Source organism: Schistocerca cancellata, chromosome 7 (assembly GCF_023864275.1).
Source record: "Schistocerca cancellata isolate TAMUIC-IGC-003103 chromosome 7, iqSchCanc2.1, whole genome shotgun sequence".
Taxonomy (NCBI): Eukaryota; Metazoa; Arthropoda; class Insecta; order Orthoptera; family Acrididae; genus Schistocerca; species Schistocerca cancellata.
The window spans coordinates 358,167,178-358,182,539 of NC_064632.1; the positions used below are offsets into that span (position 1 = coordinate 358,167,178).

The following is a 15,362-nucleotide window of genomic DNA, read 5'->3' on the forward strand; positions in this document are numbered from 1 at the left end:
TCATGTTTTCAACTGCTGCCAGCCGCAACGTTGAAACCGTTGCACTCCAGCTTCTCGATGAATGTGTGTCCTCAATTAATAAAGCATTTTGCGACGAATGACGACGAAGATATTCCTGCCCCTTCGCATCACATTGGTCACCCATTTCCACTTTCACTGGCGCAGTCGCAGCGACAGATTACGGAGTACTGTTTTAAATCTACGGTACCTACGTGTTTCATCGAGTTGAAAAAAAAAAAATCCCTGGCAGATGACGGAACACCCTTCCGGTCGCAATTCAGCCACGGGGAACCCTACATGGTACTAACGCATCCGCAAATATATTTACCAGCTCTCAAAGACGTACAGTATATGCGCTAATACATCCCTGAGATTGAACTTGGGCCAGCAGCTGTGGTTGGGCGCGCCTTATCTGAAAACGCGGACTCGCCCTTGAGCAGTGGCTGTGTGGTCCGTTTTGTATGCGACCAGCCGGAGCGCGGCACCTTCCTCTCGCCAAACGCGGCACAACTCTGTATTCTCCACACATCTCTCATCTTCCGTCCGGAATGCTGTGACAGTGAGTCAGCGCAGACTAGCGCTGGGGCAAACCCATTTGCAAATTCACAGAGAATAAACGGACTGATCAAAGCATCACGCTTTCCAGACTTGCTTCACTGACTAGTGTGTTTCCCAAAACACTGACGAACCTGTAGAAAACTACCACAGGGCGCAATCGATAATTGCGACAGAGGTGTTACGAAGGGAAGAACTACATTTCAACAAGGGACGCTGACTCGGTTGGGAGAGTTTAGGATAAGGAATCAGATATGGCCCACTGAAAGAAGCACTCAGTCATATGAAAGACCTGCGCTCATTAATTCAAATCTACGAATTAACAGTAATATGGAGAAATTTCGACAATGAATATAAACCCAAAAGTTGGTCATCGCGGTTATTACAACCTCCTGGAGTAAAGTTTATGTCCTGTGACAAAAACTGAACAGCAGACTTCTGCGATCTCATTTGACATGCGAAACAGCCTGTGTCACCTAGTGTTTTAGTCACATAACAGCACCGTGACTGGTCATTAACGTGAAACAACTGCGTATTTTGGAGTCTCAGGTTCTAAAGAGATCGGTAAAGCGTAGAAAACAACCTAAAAGTCTTATCGGGCACGCTAGCCCCATTTTAAAACTAAATTTGCCACGCCTGATAACGTCTCTGCGTGGCCCAGCAATTACACCGAGTACACACGTAACCTTATTTTGAAATTAGACCAGCCGACTTAAAAGGGAAAGAAGAAAATGGCATCGTCTAAAGTTTTAGTTTTTATTTTTAGGCTAGAGGACATACTCATTGACGAGTATAAATTAGCGAGTAGACGAGGACTTGCAAGAACAACAAGTAAACAGTTTTACTTCTTAAAAAAACCTGAAACTGTGCTGATGAGAATGTCTTCAGTCTATCGTTAGACCCTTAATTGCCAGAAATTTGTTTCTGCAAACATACACATTATAGAGATCAAAAAACTTGTCTTTGGAGGAAAATTGTTCGAATATTTGAGAGATACCACGTAAATTCCTTCGTATCCGTCAATATACTTTGTTACCGTAAAGCAATGGCAATTAATACGAGCTTTAGTCAGTCAGACCGTAAATTTGTGAACATCACAGGGACGGGTATTGTCAAGCCTATAATCTGTGTATGTTGACAATTCTAACCTACGACTTTAAGCAAACAAGCATCCAAAAGGACGCGCCATTAAAAACTGATAGCTGCATTACGAGCAATCCTGGGAGTAAAAGCAAGGGACAGGAGGGTATGAAGTTGACGAGTTCTTCCTCGCTTCCTAGTGACACAAATCTCGACTGTTTAGCGAACGAAAAATTTACATCTGAAACAGATTCGTAACCTGCGTGATCCCAATATGTGGATAGAAATGAATTAGGTCAAAGCTTTGAGTACCGTGGACCCCAAGGTAATCAGGGACGGGTCAAGCTCGGATTGAAATGGATGAGAAAAAAAAAAAAAAATCATTAACAGCTCGTGTTAGGAGACGTGCTACTATCGACAGAAAACCACCGAGAACGGTGTGGGATGGACGAGGAGGGTGTGGAATCTGCTCTGTACGAATGTGAGTCCACCGTATCAAAGGCGGAACTGTTTCCAAAGTTAAGTCTGCAAAATTTACTTCTCTCAGGCCCTCTAAATGCCTTATGTTAGGATCGGATTATGTAAAATCGAACATCTGGTATGTAAGTGAGTCTAGATCAAACTGTTTTCGTTTCTTGCTCGCCACGCACGTTAACGCGACTAGACTTACGAAAATCTGTAGTACGCAAAGGCACTGCCATAGACACACTGTGGCACTGCTCAGGGTGTGACAGGTGCACAAATCACGGTACGACAGATGCGTACCCTCAAACACAGAAAGATGTCATCGATACCACCATTCAGTAATGTCTCCCGCAGCACGGCCTGTACAGATGATGTTGCACCCAATGAAAGAGCTAACACTCAAGGTGCAACATTTCGGCTCGCCGCAATATGTAAAACCAGGTAAAGCTCCTCTTGTCCTGTCAACAGTGCTCCTGTGTGCTTTGCTTGTCCTGGCCTCTCGCTAGATGATGGTACGTAATGCACTCAGGAAAACTGTCTAACATGATCGTCTTACGGGTCCAGATGTTATGGCTTGAGACGGCATCATGTTGCATGGACATACATACCTCCAGATCCTTGAACGCGCTACATTCACCACACAACATTGTTGTGACACCACCACTTCCCCACGTGCGTCTTTCCAAGTGTACGTTCGACCCTAACTTCATTTTTATGGAGGACAGAGCGCGACCGTATCGAACAGCGAAAGTGGACAAGCATTTTGAAAAGAGGGGATATTAGGTGAATGGACTGGCCTACACGTTTCGCCGATTTAAATTCCATCGGGTACGTTTGGGATGGACTGGGAGGATGTACTGCAGCACGTCCACACGTACCGACCACCACCCACTAGTTGTCGACCGCTGGTTAAGGAAACGCCCTACCACTGGAGCACCTTACCAACGTAGTGGCAAGCAAGGGAGCACATTGCAGAGCATGCAATGCCGTACGTGGTCACACACACCCTGTTATGAACCACGTCCCGACTTTTGGAATGTCCAGAGCACAATCATAAATCGAAGTGACTTACTGTAACTATTGTCTTTGAATAAAAGTTTCATTTCTCTTCGTCTCATTGAGCATTTCTTCAGTTACTCCTGTACTACACTGTAGCAGTTCTTTCCACGTACGGTCTAAGTTTCATTATGTTATTTGGCAGTAACATAATGCGGAAGTTACTCTCATCGTTTCGCACACCAATGTACTATGTACATCAATGTCGAATTCCCGTTGAAATATTTCCACTTATTAATGACAGTTTATTATTAAAGGTTAGAGAACCCACTACTAAATGCTGTGCAGGAAGTTTACTCGTAGATGGCAAGAGACTAACGGAGGGAGTAAATGCAAGCTCCCTGAAGTAGCGTCCATACGGCAGGGGACGCGAAAGAAGTTCCAGAAAAAACAATTATTTTATCTGATTCACGCTCAGCATTGATACTGTTAAAATACTAAGATGTCAACAATATCAAAAATTATCCAGTATATCACACAATAGAAGCAATTCAGGAGCTTCCCTGCCTAAATAAGACCACCATTGTGTTTTGAGTGAAGGCGCACAGCGAAATAAAGATGAATGAAGAAGTCTATACTTTCGCCAAGAAAGTTGTGTACACTGGTTTAGTGCCACCTGACGGCGTCCTACATACCGTAACGACTAGAAACAAGGGGAGATGAAACGAAAACGTGCACCGGTCTTATGAAATTAAAGCGTGACACTGTGCCACAGTGGTACGTAATCCCCCGTCACATCCATCGTACCAAAACACCTGAAACTTTATAGTGAAAATGGCACTACTTCGACTAAATAACGAGAGATTCCGGCAACGTCGCTACTGTCTCAACATGATCCCATCTTCATGTGAATGCGAGAGTGAGGAAGATGTTAACCACATTTCCTTCGACTGGGTTACAAGATATCAAGAAACCACGATACTAATGCTGCGTCTGATGTTATCTGGCAGTCCATTACCAAAGAACATTCAAACACTTTTAGCGACATAAAACATAAAAATGTGTAACCTCCTACAGGATTTGATAGCAGAAGGGCAAACAACAATATAAAAAAGCTATTTTTTACATTATAATATAGAACATGAATATGAATGTCTTGCATTATCAACCCTCCTTCCACATTAAATGAATGTAATTGATAATTGTTTAATAATGGTTTCAAGCTACTGCACATTTAAATGTGGAAAAAAATTAGACTGGTTGTATGGGGGATATCGAAAAGCCATGAACAAATACTAATAAAATAAGGAAAGTAGCTGCAATATGAGAGAGAAAATTATTGTTATTTAGTAAGGACAACGTACGCGATAAAACGTCTGAACGTGTAACAAAATGCATTCAGAAATCATATACACTGTTTTTCACATTGCAACTATATACCAGTACAGTGTAGTGCTGGTTGATACGGATGCTAACGCCAAAACTGGCGAGCAGCAACTGAATTTCAGTACCAGTAACAGCTGTGTTCGGAAAACATCTTTTAATAGGTTGAATATAATTTTTATTGTTTTATAGTCAGACACTCCCAATATTTTATGCTCTTATAGCTCCTTATATTTATAAATTAATCAAAAATGTCCTGTAGATTGAATGCAAACAAACAGAAGATGGGGCAATAATTTATTTAAAAAAAGGCCATTTATTATTAAGTCATTCGAAGAGGTGTGGATAGTTGCTGTCAATCTAATACAATACTATTATTATTATTATTATTATTATTATTGTATTCATCTTTTTCTTACACCATACAAATGCTCATTACGTAACTACTAGTTTCTTACCAATGCTTCATCCTGAAATCAAATAGCATGACGCAACCATATTAAAGTCTGTTGATTAGCAAGGCACTACTTCGAGCAGTTACTTAGTTTTAAGTTCCGAGGGCCATTTGTACGATTACTGATAATGATGTGAAACGAACGTTCATATTACACATTCATGTACAAATACTTAACACGTTTCATAGCAGAAGGAGCCCACATGATGCTATTTTGTCGAGAAATGACATTTTGGGAGCGTGGCTGTGTACATAATACAGGTTCATTCTTGCAAAGAAGAAAACAACAACCAGCCGCTATTAACAATGATACGAGTATTTTTTTGCGGCGACAGCGCCGTTACGGGCTTCGGACGGATATTCAGACGACTGTTCACGAAAACTAACGCAACTACAACAAATGGCTATCTGAACGTGGACAGTCGTCGAAGATGAACCTTTGTATTCGAAATCTGTACTGGGGGTTATTTGCGTAAATAAATCGTATTATTAACAGTGGTCGGCTGGTGCTTTCTTCTTTGAAACAATCACTGTGTTTAGTATTCGTGACTTTCTATTAACACTCACACTACGATATTGGTATGTGTCAAGTTTTCTGTACATTTTCGTCAGAACATCTCACGCATAGCTAGCGTGTCACTTACAGCTACTTCTGACATGAGTAACATCCAAGTAAAGAATTCCTCCTTTGCCGCTATCTAGACAAATACTAGTCCCGATAACACAGAACAAAGGGTTGCTATTGGGATAACACCGATAGTAAACTGAACGCTTTCTCTTTAAGAATCCTTGGACTTCGTTCGAAGTTGCTTCAAAAGAAACCAACAGAAACGGAAAAGCTAAAATCAAGAACTGAAAGCTTACTAGCAAATCTTAATACACGTGTCAATGGCAGCATTCTTAAAACAGTTCGCCACAAAATTTTCGTGAGTTACAAATCGGAACTGCGGAAGAGAGCATAATCTATAATGTTATGAAGATTACTGAAACGCCATGGGTGTGGATTCTGTCACGTATGCTAGCAAATTAAATGACCACGCCCCCCTATACAAGTCTCGTTTATACTCCCTGAACTAACCCTCATCTTATGCCTTATGGTAATACGCCGTAGACGGATTTCTCAACGGTAACGTATCTTGCTGTTTGTTTATGTAAATAAGGAACATGTATTACTGCCAGAAACGCAACTACCAACACCTGCTTCTATATTACAGCAGAAATTGTTCCATAAAGGGAACGTTAGTAAAAATTCTCTTATACTCATTCATTCAATAACTCTACATTTCAGTGTAACTACAAAATGATCAGTTGTCGCCCCCCCCCCCCTATGCTAGAATCAGCGACAGTTCTAACAACCCTGCACGGACAGTATGTCTGCACCTCCATCATACTCTGCAAGCCATCTGATGGTGTGTGGCGGAGGGTACTTTCGGTACGGCTATCTGATCCTTCTACTGTTCCTCTCGTAAATAGTGCGTGGGGAAAAATGTTTGTCGGCAAACCTCTGTATTGGCTTCTACAAAGCTTTAGTTTATATATTTATGTACACTACGATCCTTAGGATCGTTTCTAAGCAAGCTTTATCTATGTTGAATTTATAGGGACTTTTTAAGTCTCCAACCAAGACAACAGAATAAAACAGTAAGTGATTAGTGTCGAGGACTGAAATTACTATTCTAAAAACCGCATGTCTATTTCTCTCTCGAAAACAATCTTACTTTGTCGTTTTAGTACTATCAAAGCGGATTCTTCTTACGTTGTCTGTTGGTACAAAACATTTGCGCAGTTTACAAAGTATACATTCCCACAACCAATAACACATAAATAACACTTTATTACTATGCAGACTGGAGTGTGACCCGTGAAGCTTAATATCCCAGACCTTTGCTCAGAATATCTCTCTACATGTCGAAATCAATCAACTCCGATTCACCATGAAAAAGTCCTTTTCTGCTCGCGCCAAAATGCTTCTATAGATAAACAGTATTCTTTTAGACTAGTTATCCCTAAATATCTCTGACGATTACGACAAAATCGCGAAATTTATAGCTGATCTGAAAGACGGGTGTGAAAGAGACACACACGGAGGGGCGAAGTTTTTAGCTAGGACATCTTTTCCACAGCATACGTTACAGTTCTCATCTCTTCAGTTAATCCGAGATAAGATTAGAGAATGTTAATCATTACAAACACTTGCACAAACACGCGGTCTGAAGGACAGTCGCAGATAAAAGGCATTCGTTGCACTTACAGAAAAATATTCATGACATCTAGAACAATCAGTCTCCAGTTAAACATGACACACAAGGACTCGCCGCAATTGTCAGTAAACGGCGGTCAGTGCAAACTGCTGCTAACGAGCATGCCATGCTCAAGATCACACAGCAGGCTTAGAAGTGTATATAATCATACCTATTGATTCGATAAAGTGCTCCCACAAACCTTTGAACTTTGTTAAGCTCTCCTCGTAGCCCTGTTGCGTTTTCCCGTACGCCATGCCATCGTTGAGTGCCTCCGCCGGGTCGAAGCCAAGACGATCCTTGTAGTAGGCCTGGGTCGACATTATCGAAGAAGAGACGCTGGCATTGAGCAGTCTTCAGATGCGCTATCGCAGCAGTTTCACACCTCGAATGGAGCAGTCCTCGTGAAAAGCTCCACCCGGAAGCACAGAGCGACGTCAAGTGTGGGAGGGACCGACGAATGTCAGCTCTGCAAGTTGTGCTCGCTACCGGCTCTTGCAGCACACTGGGAGAGACTGGAACCTCGGCTCACCATTAAAACTCGCAACACTGATGCCGGTCGGTTGTCCTTGTCACCTACAACCCTCCTCCTCGGCCGAGAGCGCACGCTGAATGCGTGGGCGAGCACGCCGCTGCGATCCGAAAACACTCGCTCTGTCACACAGATGGCCAACTCGTTACGAAAAAGGCGAAAACGAGCTCATGCTGCTGTCCCTTCCCTTTTCCAACAAACAGCTCGGCTCTTCATGTAGGTGGGGCAGGTTCCTCCTATTGCTACCTACGATCGCTGCCCCCCACTGCTTGCAGGTCTCCCTTCTTGACCTAGTGCTTCCAAAGAAAAGTCACTGGCGTGTCACCTTAAAAGGTGCCCCCTGCGAGTTGACCCTACGTAGCTGGAGGGAGGGGTTGCTACGGACACGGCGGAGCACGGGCCAGCCAGCATCCAGTCACGACGTGGTGGGGGCTATTCTGCACTGGGCGTAGCGGTTCAGCAGGTTTCTCCCACCAGCGGCAACGGGCACGGCAAAATCAGGACGAGCGTGTAGTCTGCCACAGTCCACACACTAAAGTCACACAATATAATCTCAGTTCTATAACAGATTGAACAGTTACTTCACCGAGGCCCGAATTCTGCAACACAGAGCTGCATCCTGTAGTTTACACACTACACACGGTTATCGAAGATTTGGCAACACTTTTTAACTGTTCCTTCCAACACTTACGTCAATAATCAATGCACAATACGACTAATATTTCCTCAGTTTTTAACATTACACGTACACACGATTTCCTTTCTTCCTAAAATTGTAAAGCGCTGGTCCGTTCCGGTCGTTCTGTGTCAACATATGCAACCAAATATTCCATCATTGGCATGAAAAGCACTGCGATTATCCACCCACGCAAATGCGATCGTCCCTGAATATTCAAATCGGCATGCCACCTACATGTCACCACCAACACACACGTACTGGCATTTCTGCCCACTCGAAATCGTTCGTTCGCTACCTCAAGCCACAACCGGCTTGCGAGACTCCATACTAGTCTGTCGGCGCGTGGTGGGGAGAGCGCGCGCCAAAGAGGCGCGGCGGAAAGATAGCGCACTCTCCCTGAAGCAGACGATCGTTGTCGCTATGCCAGCGCATACGTAAAGCTCTCCTAGCACTTTTACTTCGTAAACAAGGTACAATAACAAACTGCGAGTAAATAAATGGTTATGTTAGTAAAAAAATCTGTGAGTTAATACAGCCTGAAACGAAATTTGTTAAAAGCATATGTAAAGTTAATATTTATTTCGTCACTTTACTTCGAAGACAACGGAACATACATAACCTGAGAAATTACAAATATTAACTTTGTAAATTGACATTATCGGCATCACTGACAGGATTACGTGAACACGACGCTTGCGCTTCCTTGCGCCGTTCCGTGTAACTATTAGCTACGAGGACGGACGTATCGCTGCGCGTGACGGGTCTTCGGCGCGTAATTCGAATGCGGTGATTGATGAAACTAAGAAGAAGGTGAGATTACTACGCCCCGCTATCGTATTTATCTGATAATGCTATCTGTTAAGAAGACTAAAGTAAAAGTGCAAGTGAATTTTACAACAATCCAACTACCTATTAATTACTAATCCGTTATGTGCAATTGAGAGTGCGGAGAGAGGGATAAACAAGATGAGATTCACAGATTAACTTTTGATTTATTATCCGCGAAAGTGCCGCTATTATTATCTGCTATCGGTAACTGAATTTGCGAAACCGCCGTTGCTTTAAGAATTCATGATTTTTTTAAATTACTTTTTTACCGTTGTTTTAAGAAAAGATATACGACGTATCATTCATAATTCTCCTTCAAACTTGGTCTTACTGCAATACTACCTTTTCCGGCAATGATGCTGAGATGTATAACTTCAAACACGGAAGAAACAGCTTGTCTAGAACAAGATTTTCATAACTTCTGTCGGCGAAAGCACAAATTTTGCAATTTCACTATACTGGGTAAGATAAGTTATTTATAGTGATATCAAGTAACCAGACACGTGGTGTATAAGCTGGAATATAGCACATTACACATTTAATCCGATAACATTAGTTAGGGTTCATTCACAATCATACGTATCTAGAAATACAAGGAATGCACAAGTTCTCCGATTATTATTTAAAACGAAATTTTAACATCTATTCTTAAGTCCCTTGGAGTTCACTTGATCAAATTGAAAAGCGCGACAAATATCTGCAACAAATTAAGATGATCAACAGTTATTGTGGTATCAGGAGAACTAACGAAATTCTCGCCGCCGTCTGACGATGCGCCCAGTCATGAAACTACTTCAGATGAAGTAAATGATTATTGTAGATAGTGTGTCAGGCTGTAGTGATATTTACGAAACCAGATGCGATGCTTTCGAACAATCGTGGCAAAATAAAAGTAACAACAGATTAAGGAATTGGTAACTAGTCATTATTTTATTTCATTATTTACTAATTCCAACACAATAATTCTAGTGCCTTAGCACTATCTTTACATGACCTCACTGATTCCACTTTCGTACAAAGACAAATAATATTAAAGTATTGCTAACCACCAATTGCACAACACTAAAGAAGACGCCTGAAGTATTTCCCCAATAAATTTGCATTGGGGATGGTATAAGAACAAAACTAGAGAGAACACTGTTCATCGTTGATCCGTCTTCCGTTCCTTTAAAAACAAATACTTCATTAACACCGGAATAACTATGAACAAACACGTATAATGGTCTACATTAATATTTATTCCGCGAACGGTCTGTGGACAATGCGAAAACAGTCAGAAACAGGAGGAAATACTGCATTTGTAAAGAATGTGTGAATGTGTGTTTATTAAGTGCAGGCACCTTGTAAATAAACCTTCATATAATTCCCACTGCTGGGTTATTACCCCTCTTTCGGTAACCCCTCTAACAGCCGTGCTGCAAATGTACAGGGCTGAAGGTGGTGGGGTGGGGGTTGTTAGTGGGCCGCCTCTTCTTACAGACCTGTCCCTTTCCCCGCCGGCCGTGGTGGCCAAGCGGTTAAAGGCGCTACAGTCTGGAACCGCGCGGCCGCTACGGTCGCAGGTTCGAATCCTGCCTCGAGCATGGATGTGTGTGATGTCCTTAGGTTAGTTAGGTTTAAGTAGTTCTAAGTTCTAGGGGACTGATGACCTTAGAAGTTAAGTCCCATAGTGCTCAGAGCCATTTGAACCATTTTGTCCCTTTCCCTTTCTAATCTAAATTGCCGTCACCTCATTTTCAACGTACAAGTGCCTACGATAACAGTACAATGATATTATACAAATGCTTTAATGTCATAATAATTTGGTAATGTCACTTTAGAATAACTTCCAAGAAACTGGAATTCATAGAAATACATCCGAAAATTTGAGAAGTACTTGTTTCATACCGATTTAAGTATTGTAACAACGCACATCACAACTTTGAAATCATCAGATATTACATAACACCTAAACTCTAAGTGCACTTAGCACTATGACCGGGGTCACAGGAGCCGGCCGCTGTCGCCGAGCGGTTCTAAGCGCTTCAGTCCGAAACCGCGCTGCTGCTACGGTCGCAGGTTCGATTCCTGCCTCGGGCATGGATGTGTGTTATGTCCTTAGGTTAGTTAGGTTTAAGTAGTTCTAAGTCTAGGGGACTGATGACCTCAGATGTTAAGCCCCATAGTTCTTAGAGCCATTTGAACCATTCTGAACTGGGGTCACAGGTCTGCAGATCCGGCCTATGTGAGTGTGTGAACGAGAAGAATGATATTTCTTTCAGTTATTTCCACCTACGTTCCGGAATTCAGTCTTTCTAATATATTCTTCTCAGTGGAGGGGCTTTCCGTTAATGTTTTGCATTAACCAACTTCCTGTGGCTGGCCCGGTTCCTGACGGACTTGTGGTGGTGCCGAGAGGGAGGACCATCGTGTTCGGTGTATGGCTGCGAGGCATCGTACAGTTATCTGTTCCACCAATTTTGGCAGCAGTTGACACCACGGTGACACAACGAACTGTTACAAATCGGTTACTTCAAGGACAGTTCTGAGCCAGACGTCCTGTAGCGTGCGTTCGGCTAAACCCAAAACACCGCCACTTGCGACTTCAGTGGTGTCAAGCGAGAGCTCATTAGAGGGCACGGCGGAAGTCCGTTGTGTTACCCAATGAAAGCTACTTCTGCCTTAGTGTCAGTTGTGGTCGTGTGTTGATTAGACGGAGGCCAGTTGGGGGCCTGCAACCAAGCTGTCTGAGTGCTAGGCAAACTGGACCTGCACCTGGAGTTATGGTCAAGGGTGCGATTTCATACGAAAGCAGGAGCACTCTGGTGGTTATTCCACGCATCGTGACTGCAGACTTGTACGTCAATCTGGTGATTCGACCTGCAGTGTTGCTATTCATGAACAGCACTCCAGGGGCTATTTATGCAACAGGATAACGCTCGCCCACATACCGCTGTTTTAATATGCTCTACAGAGTGTCGACACGTTGTCGACAGGTTGCCCTTGTTCTGCTCGATCACCAGATCTGTCTTCAGTCGAGCACATACGGTACATCTTCGGACAACTCCAGCGTCATCCAACTGCATTAACCAGTCGTGCAGTGCAGTGCAACAGGCATGGGACTCAATCCCACAAACTGGCGTTTGGTATCTGTAAAACACGATTCATGCACTTTGTATTCAACCTTCTGGCGTTTACACTGGTTATTTATGTACCAGCATTTCACATTTGCAATGGCTTACCTCGCGCTTACAGTAACCTGTGATGTTGCACTATTATCACTTACATATGTTACCTAGACAAAAGTATTCCCGAGATTTCATTACTCAACATTAGTTGTTGTTTGGTGTTGTGAGGTTTTTGTTCAGTGTATTATGGACGGAAGTGTTATTCCCCAACTGAGAACTGGAAGAGATTCCTGTAAAGTAGTTTCCTACAGTCCAGAATGAGTGTTTCACTCTGCTGCATGCTGTTGGTTGTTTTGAAACCTTGCTTTTCGCGGGCAGCGTTCTTATTGAGAGGGCAGCGTTCTTAGTGAGAGATTTACTTTTGCAAGTAAGGGCGGTCATGAATCGTCGCTGGCTAGCTCAGCCAGTAAAGGCATCACCGGCGAAAGGAAGGGATCCAGCTCCGAGTGGCGGTCCAACACACAGTTTTCATGTATCAGGAATCCTCAGCTTCCCACAGTACATACACGTTATTCTTATACGATTATTTACATTTTTCAGCACAGGTCTCATAGTTTACAACGGAGACTCAGAGAATTAGGCATTAACGAGCAGGCAGGTGCGCTTATTCTTGTCTCGGAGTTGGCTGATAGGGACTTCATCGACGGAAAAAAATTTTTTCATGACTCGAAGGTGTTGAAAAACTGCCAGATACTCGGTATTCTGTAGTTCTTGGCTACCAAATGATGCCCCAAGACTTGAATTAAATTACCCGTGTCTGCACTCCCTGTGGCCTGTAAATGGTTGTACGCTCAGTGACCGGGTAGAATGAATTTTGGTGCTCTTTGAGAGCGGGATAAAATGATGCCGCCAGTTTCCATACGTCCTTTCATTTCCCCAGTCCCTTCCTTATATTTCCATGTTTGCTCCCAATAGAGTGGGGAACAGTAGCTAAGGCGACAAATTTGATTCTACACAAACATCCAACAACAATATTGGGTTAAGTTAATAATCACACATTTTGCAGAAGCCTCTTCGGGGATTCTAAATCTACGTCCACACGACTACTCAGCAAGTGCCTGGCAGAGGGTTCATCGAACAACTTACACGCCACTGCTCTACCGTTCCACTATCGAACAGCGCAAGAAACAAACAAACAATTAAATATGTCCGCACGAATTGTGATTTTTTTCTTATTTTGTTATGATGATCATCAATCCTTCTGTACATGGGCGTGAACGAAATACTTTCGCATTCGGAGGAGAATGTTGGAGCTGAAAATTTCGTGAAAAGATCTCGCCGCAAAGAACCACGCCTTTGTTTTAATGGTTGCCAGCATAGTTCGTGTTATCATGTATGTGCCACTCTCTCACCTTTTTCGCTATAAAACAAAAGAACTGTCCTGCTTTGGACTTTTTCGATGTCCTCCCTCATTTCTACCTGGTAAGGACTCCATACCGCACAGCAATACTCTAGGAGAGGACGGTAAAGCGTAGGTAGGCAGTCTCTTTAGTAGGCCTGTTGCATTCGCAATTATTATCACTAGGTATTTAGTTGATTTGACAGCAGATTTATCGTGTAATCGGAATTTAACGGATTCCTTTTAGTACTCATGCGGATGACCTCACATTTTTCATTATTACTTTTTGCACCTTACAGATATATTCTCTAAATCATTTTGCAATGCTCACCCACATGCCAACATATGTACTCCGTAATAACATTTGTCGTTAATAACAAGAGTGAATCTAGGAGGAAAACAATAATTAGCAATCATGATATGAGTAACAGAAGTAGAACTAATTTCCATATAGATTATGGAAAAGTATAACAGGTCGCCAGTGAACATTAGACAGTGAACTGGGACTCTCAAAATATTCAAAAGCAAAGCAAAATAGTAGCCACTCTTTCTACAATTTATCAGAGTATTTCGACTCAAGGGAGTATTCGGCATATCTCTAATACCAGTATTAGATAGATCCTGATTTTGCCAGCATATATATAGCCTATAGTGGTTTGTGTGGAATTGCATAAATAGTTTCTTTGAATCATCAGTTAATACCAGTAGCTGAATACGATAGGAGGTGGAGGAGTGGGTTTGCTCCTAACATACAAAAATTAAGTAATCTGTAAGTAATTACCATAATTATAGTTTGAGCAATTTCGGACTTTGTTAGAATATTTTTATACATGTTGGTACAGTTCAATGTGAGCACCGCTTGTAACTCGACAGATACCGAAACGGTACCCCACTTCTCGACACATGTTCATAAGCATAACAGGTGTTACGGCGCGGCGTAGATCCGTTGTCTCAAACCTACCATATCTCGAACCTTTGCTCTGTAAACAAAGTCCTTAATATGACTCGGAGCACTATGGGACTTAACATCTATGGTCATCAGTCCCCTAGGACTTAGAACTACTTAAACCTAACTAACCTAAGGACAGCACACAACACCCAGTCATCACGAGGCAGAGAACAAAGTCCTTAATAAATCTTCATGGACCGATATCCGGTGGATTCAGATCGGGAAATCGAGTTTGCCAGGCAATGGGACCCCCTTTCGATCCAACGCTCAAGAAACAGCTCATGGAGAAAAGTGGTAATATCCCCATGATATTGGGGTGGGGAACCATTTTAATGGAAAATGGCGTCGGAGGGCGTCTGTGGAACTGCATAGTTCGCCAGCATGTCGAGACAGGTGTCTCTGGCATTGCAGACTCTATAAAAAAATGGACCAATCGCACCACGTTTATGTAATTCCAACCACACATTAACTTTTGGTGTGACCCTTTCGCACTTAATCACTTCTACTGGAGTCTCACTTTCCCATATTTGACTGTTATATCGGTTAACTTTCCCACAGACGCGGAAGATAAGATTCATCATTTAACAGCAGTGCATTGAGTTAGTCGCTGTTTTCGTCTATACGATGCAACATTTCAACAGCAAAATCAAATCGTCTGCGGTGATCCTCAAGCTTAATGTGATGGAAAAGTTGTG

General features: G+C 42.7%; 1 protein-coding gene across 1 annotated transcript in view; it reads right to left on the reverse strand.

Annotated features, from left to right (window-relative positions):
* LOC126092273 (microtubule-actin cross-linking factor 1) overlaps positions 1 to 7,983 on the reverse strand; it is a 497,641-nt gene extending 489,658 nt beyond the window's left edge. The window contains exon 1 of the mRNA XM_049907790.1: positions 7,376 to 7,983. Within this exon, the coding sequence (XP_049763747.1) occupies positions 7,376 to 7,496 (121 nt within the window). The 5' untranslated portion in view covers positions 7,497 to 7,983. The remainder of the gene's footprint in view (positions 1 to 7,375) is intronic.
* Positions 7,984 to 15,362: the final 7,379 nt, after the last annotated feature.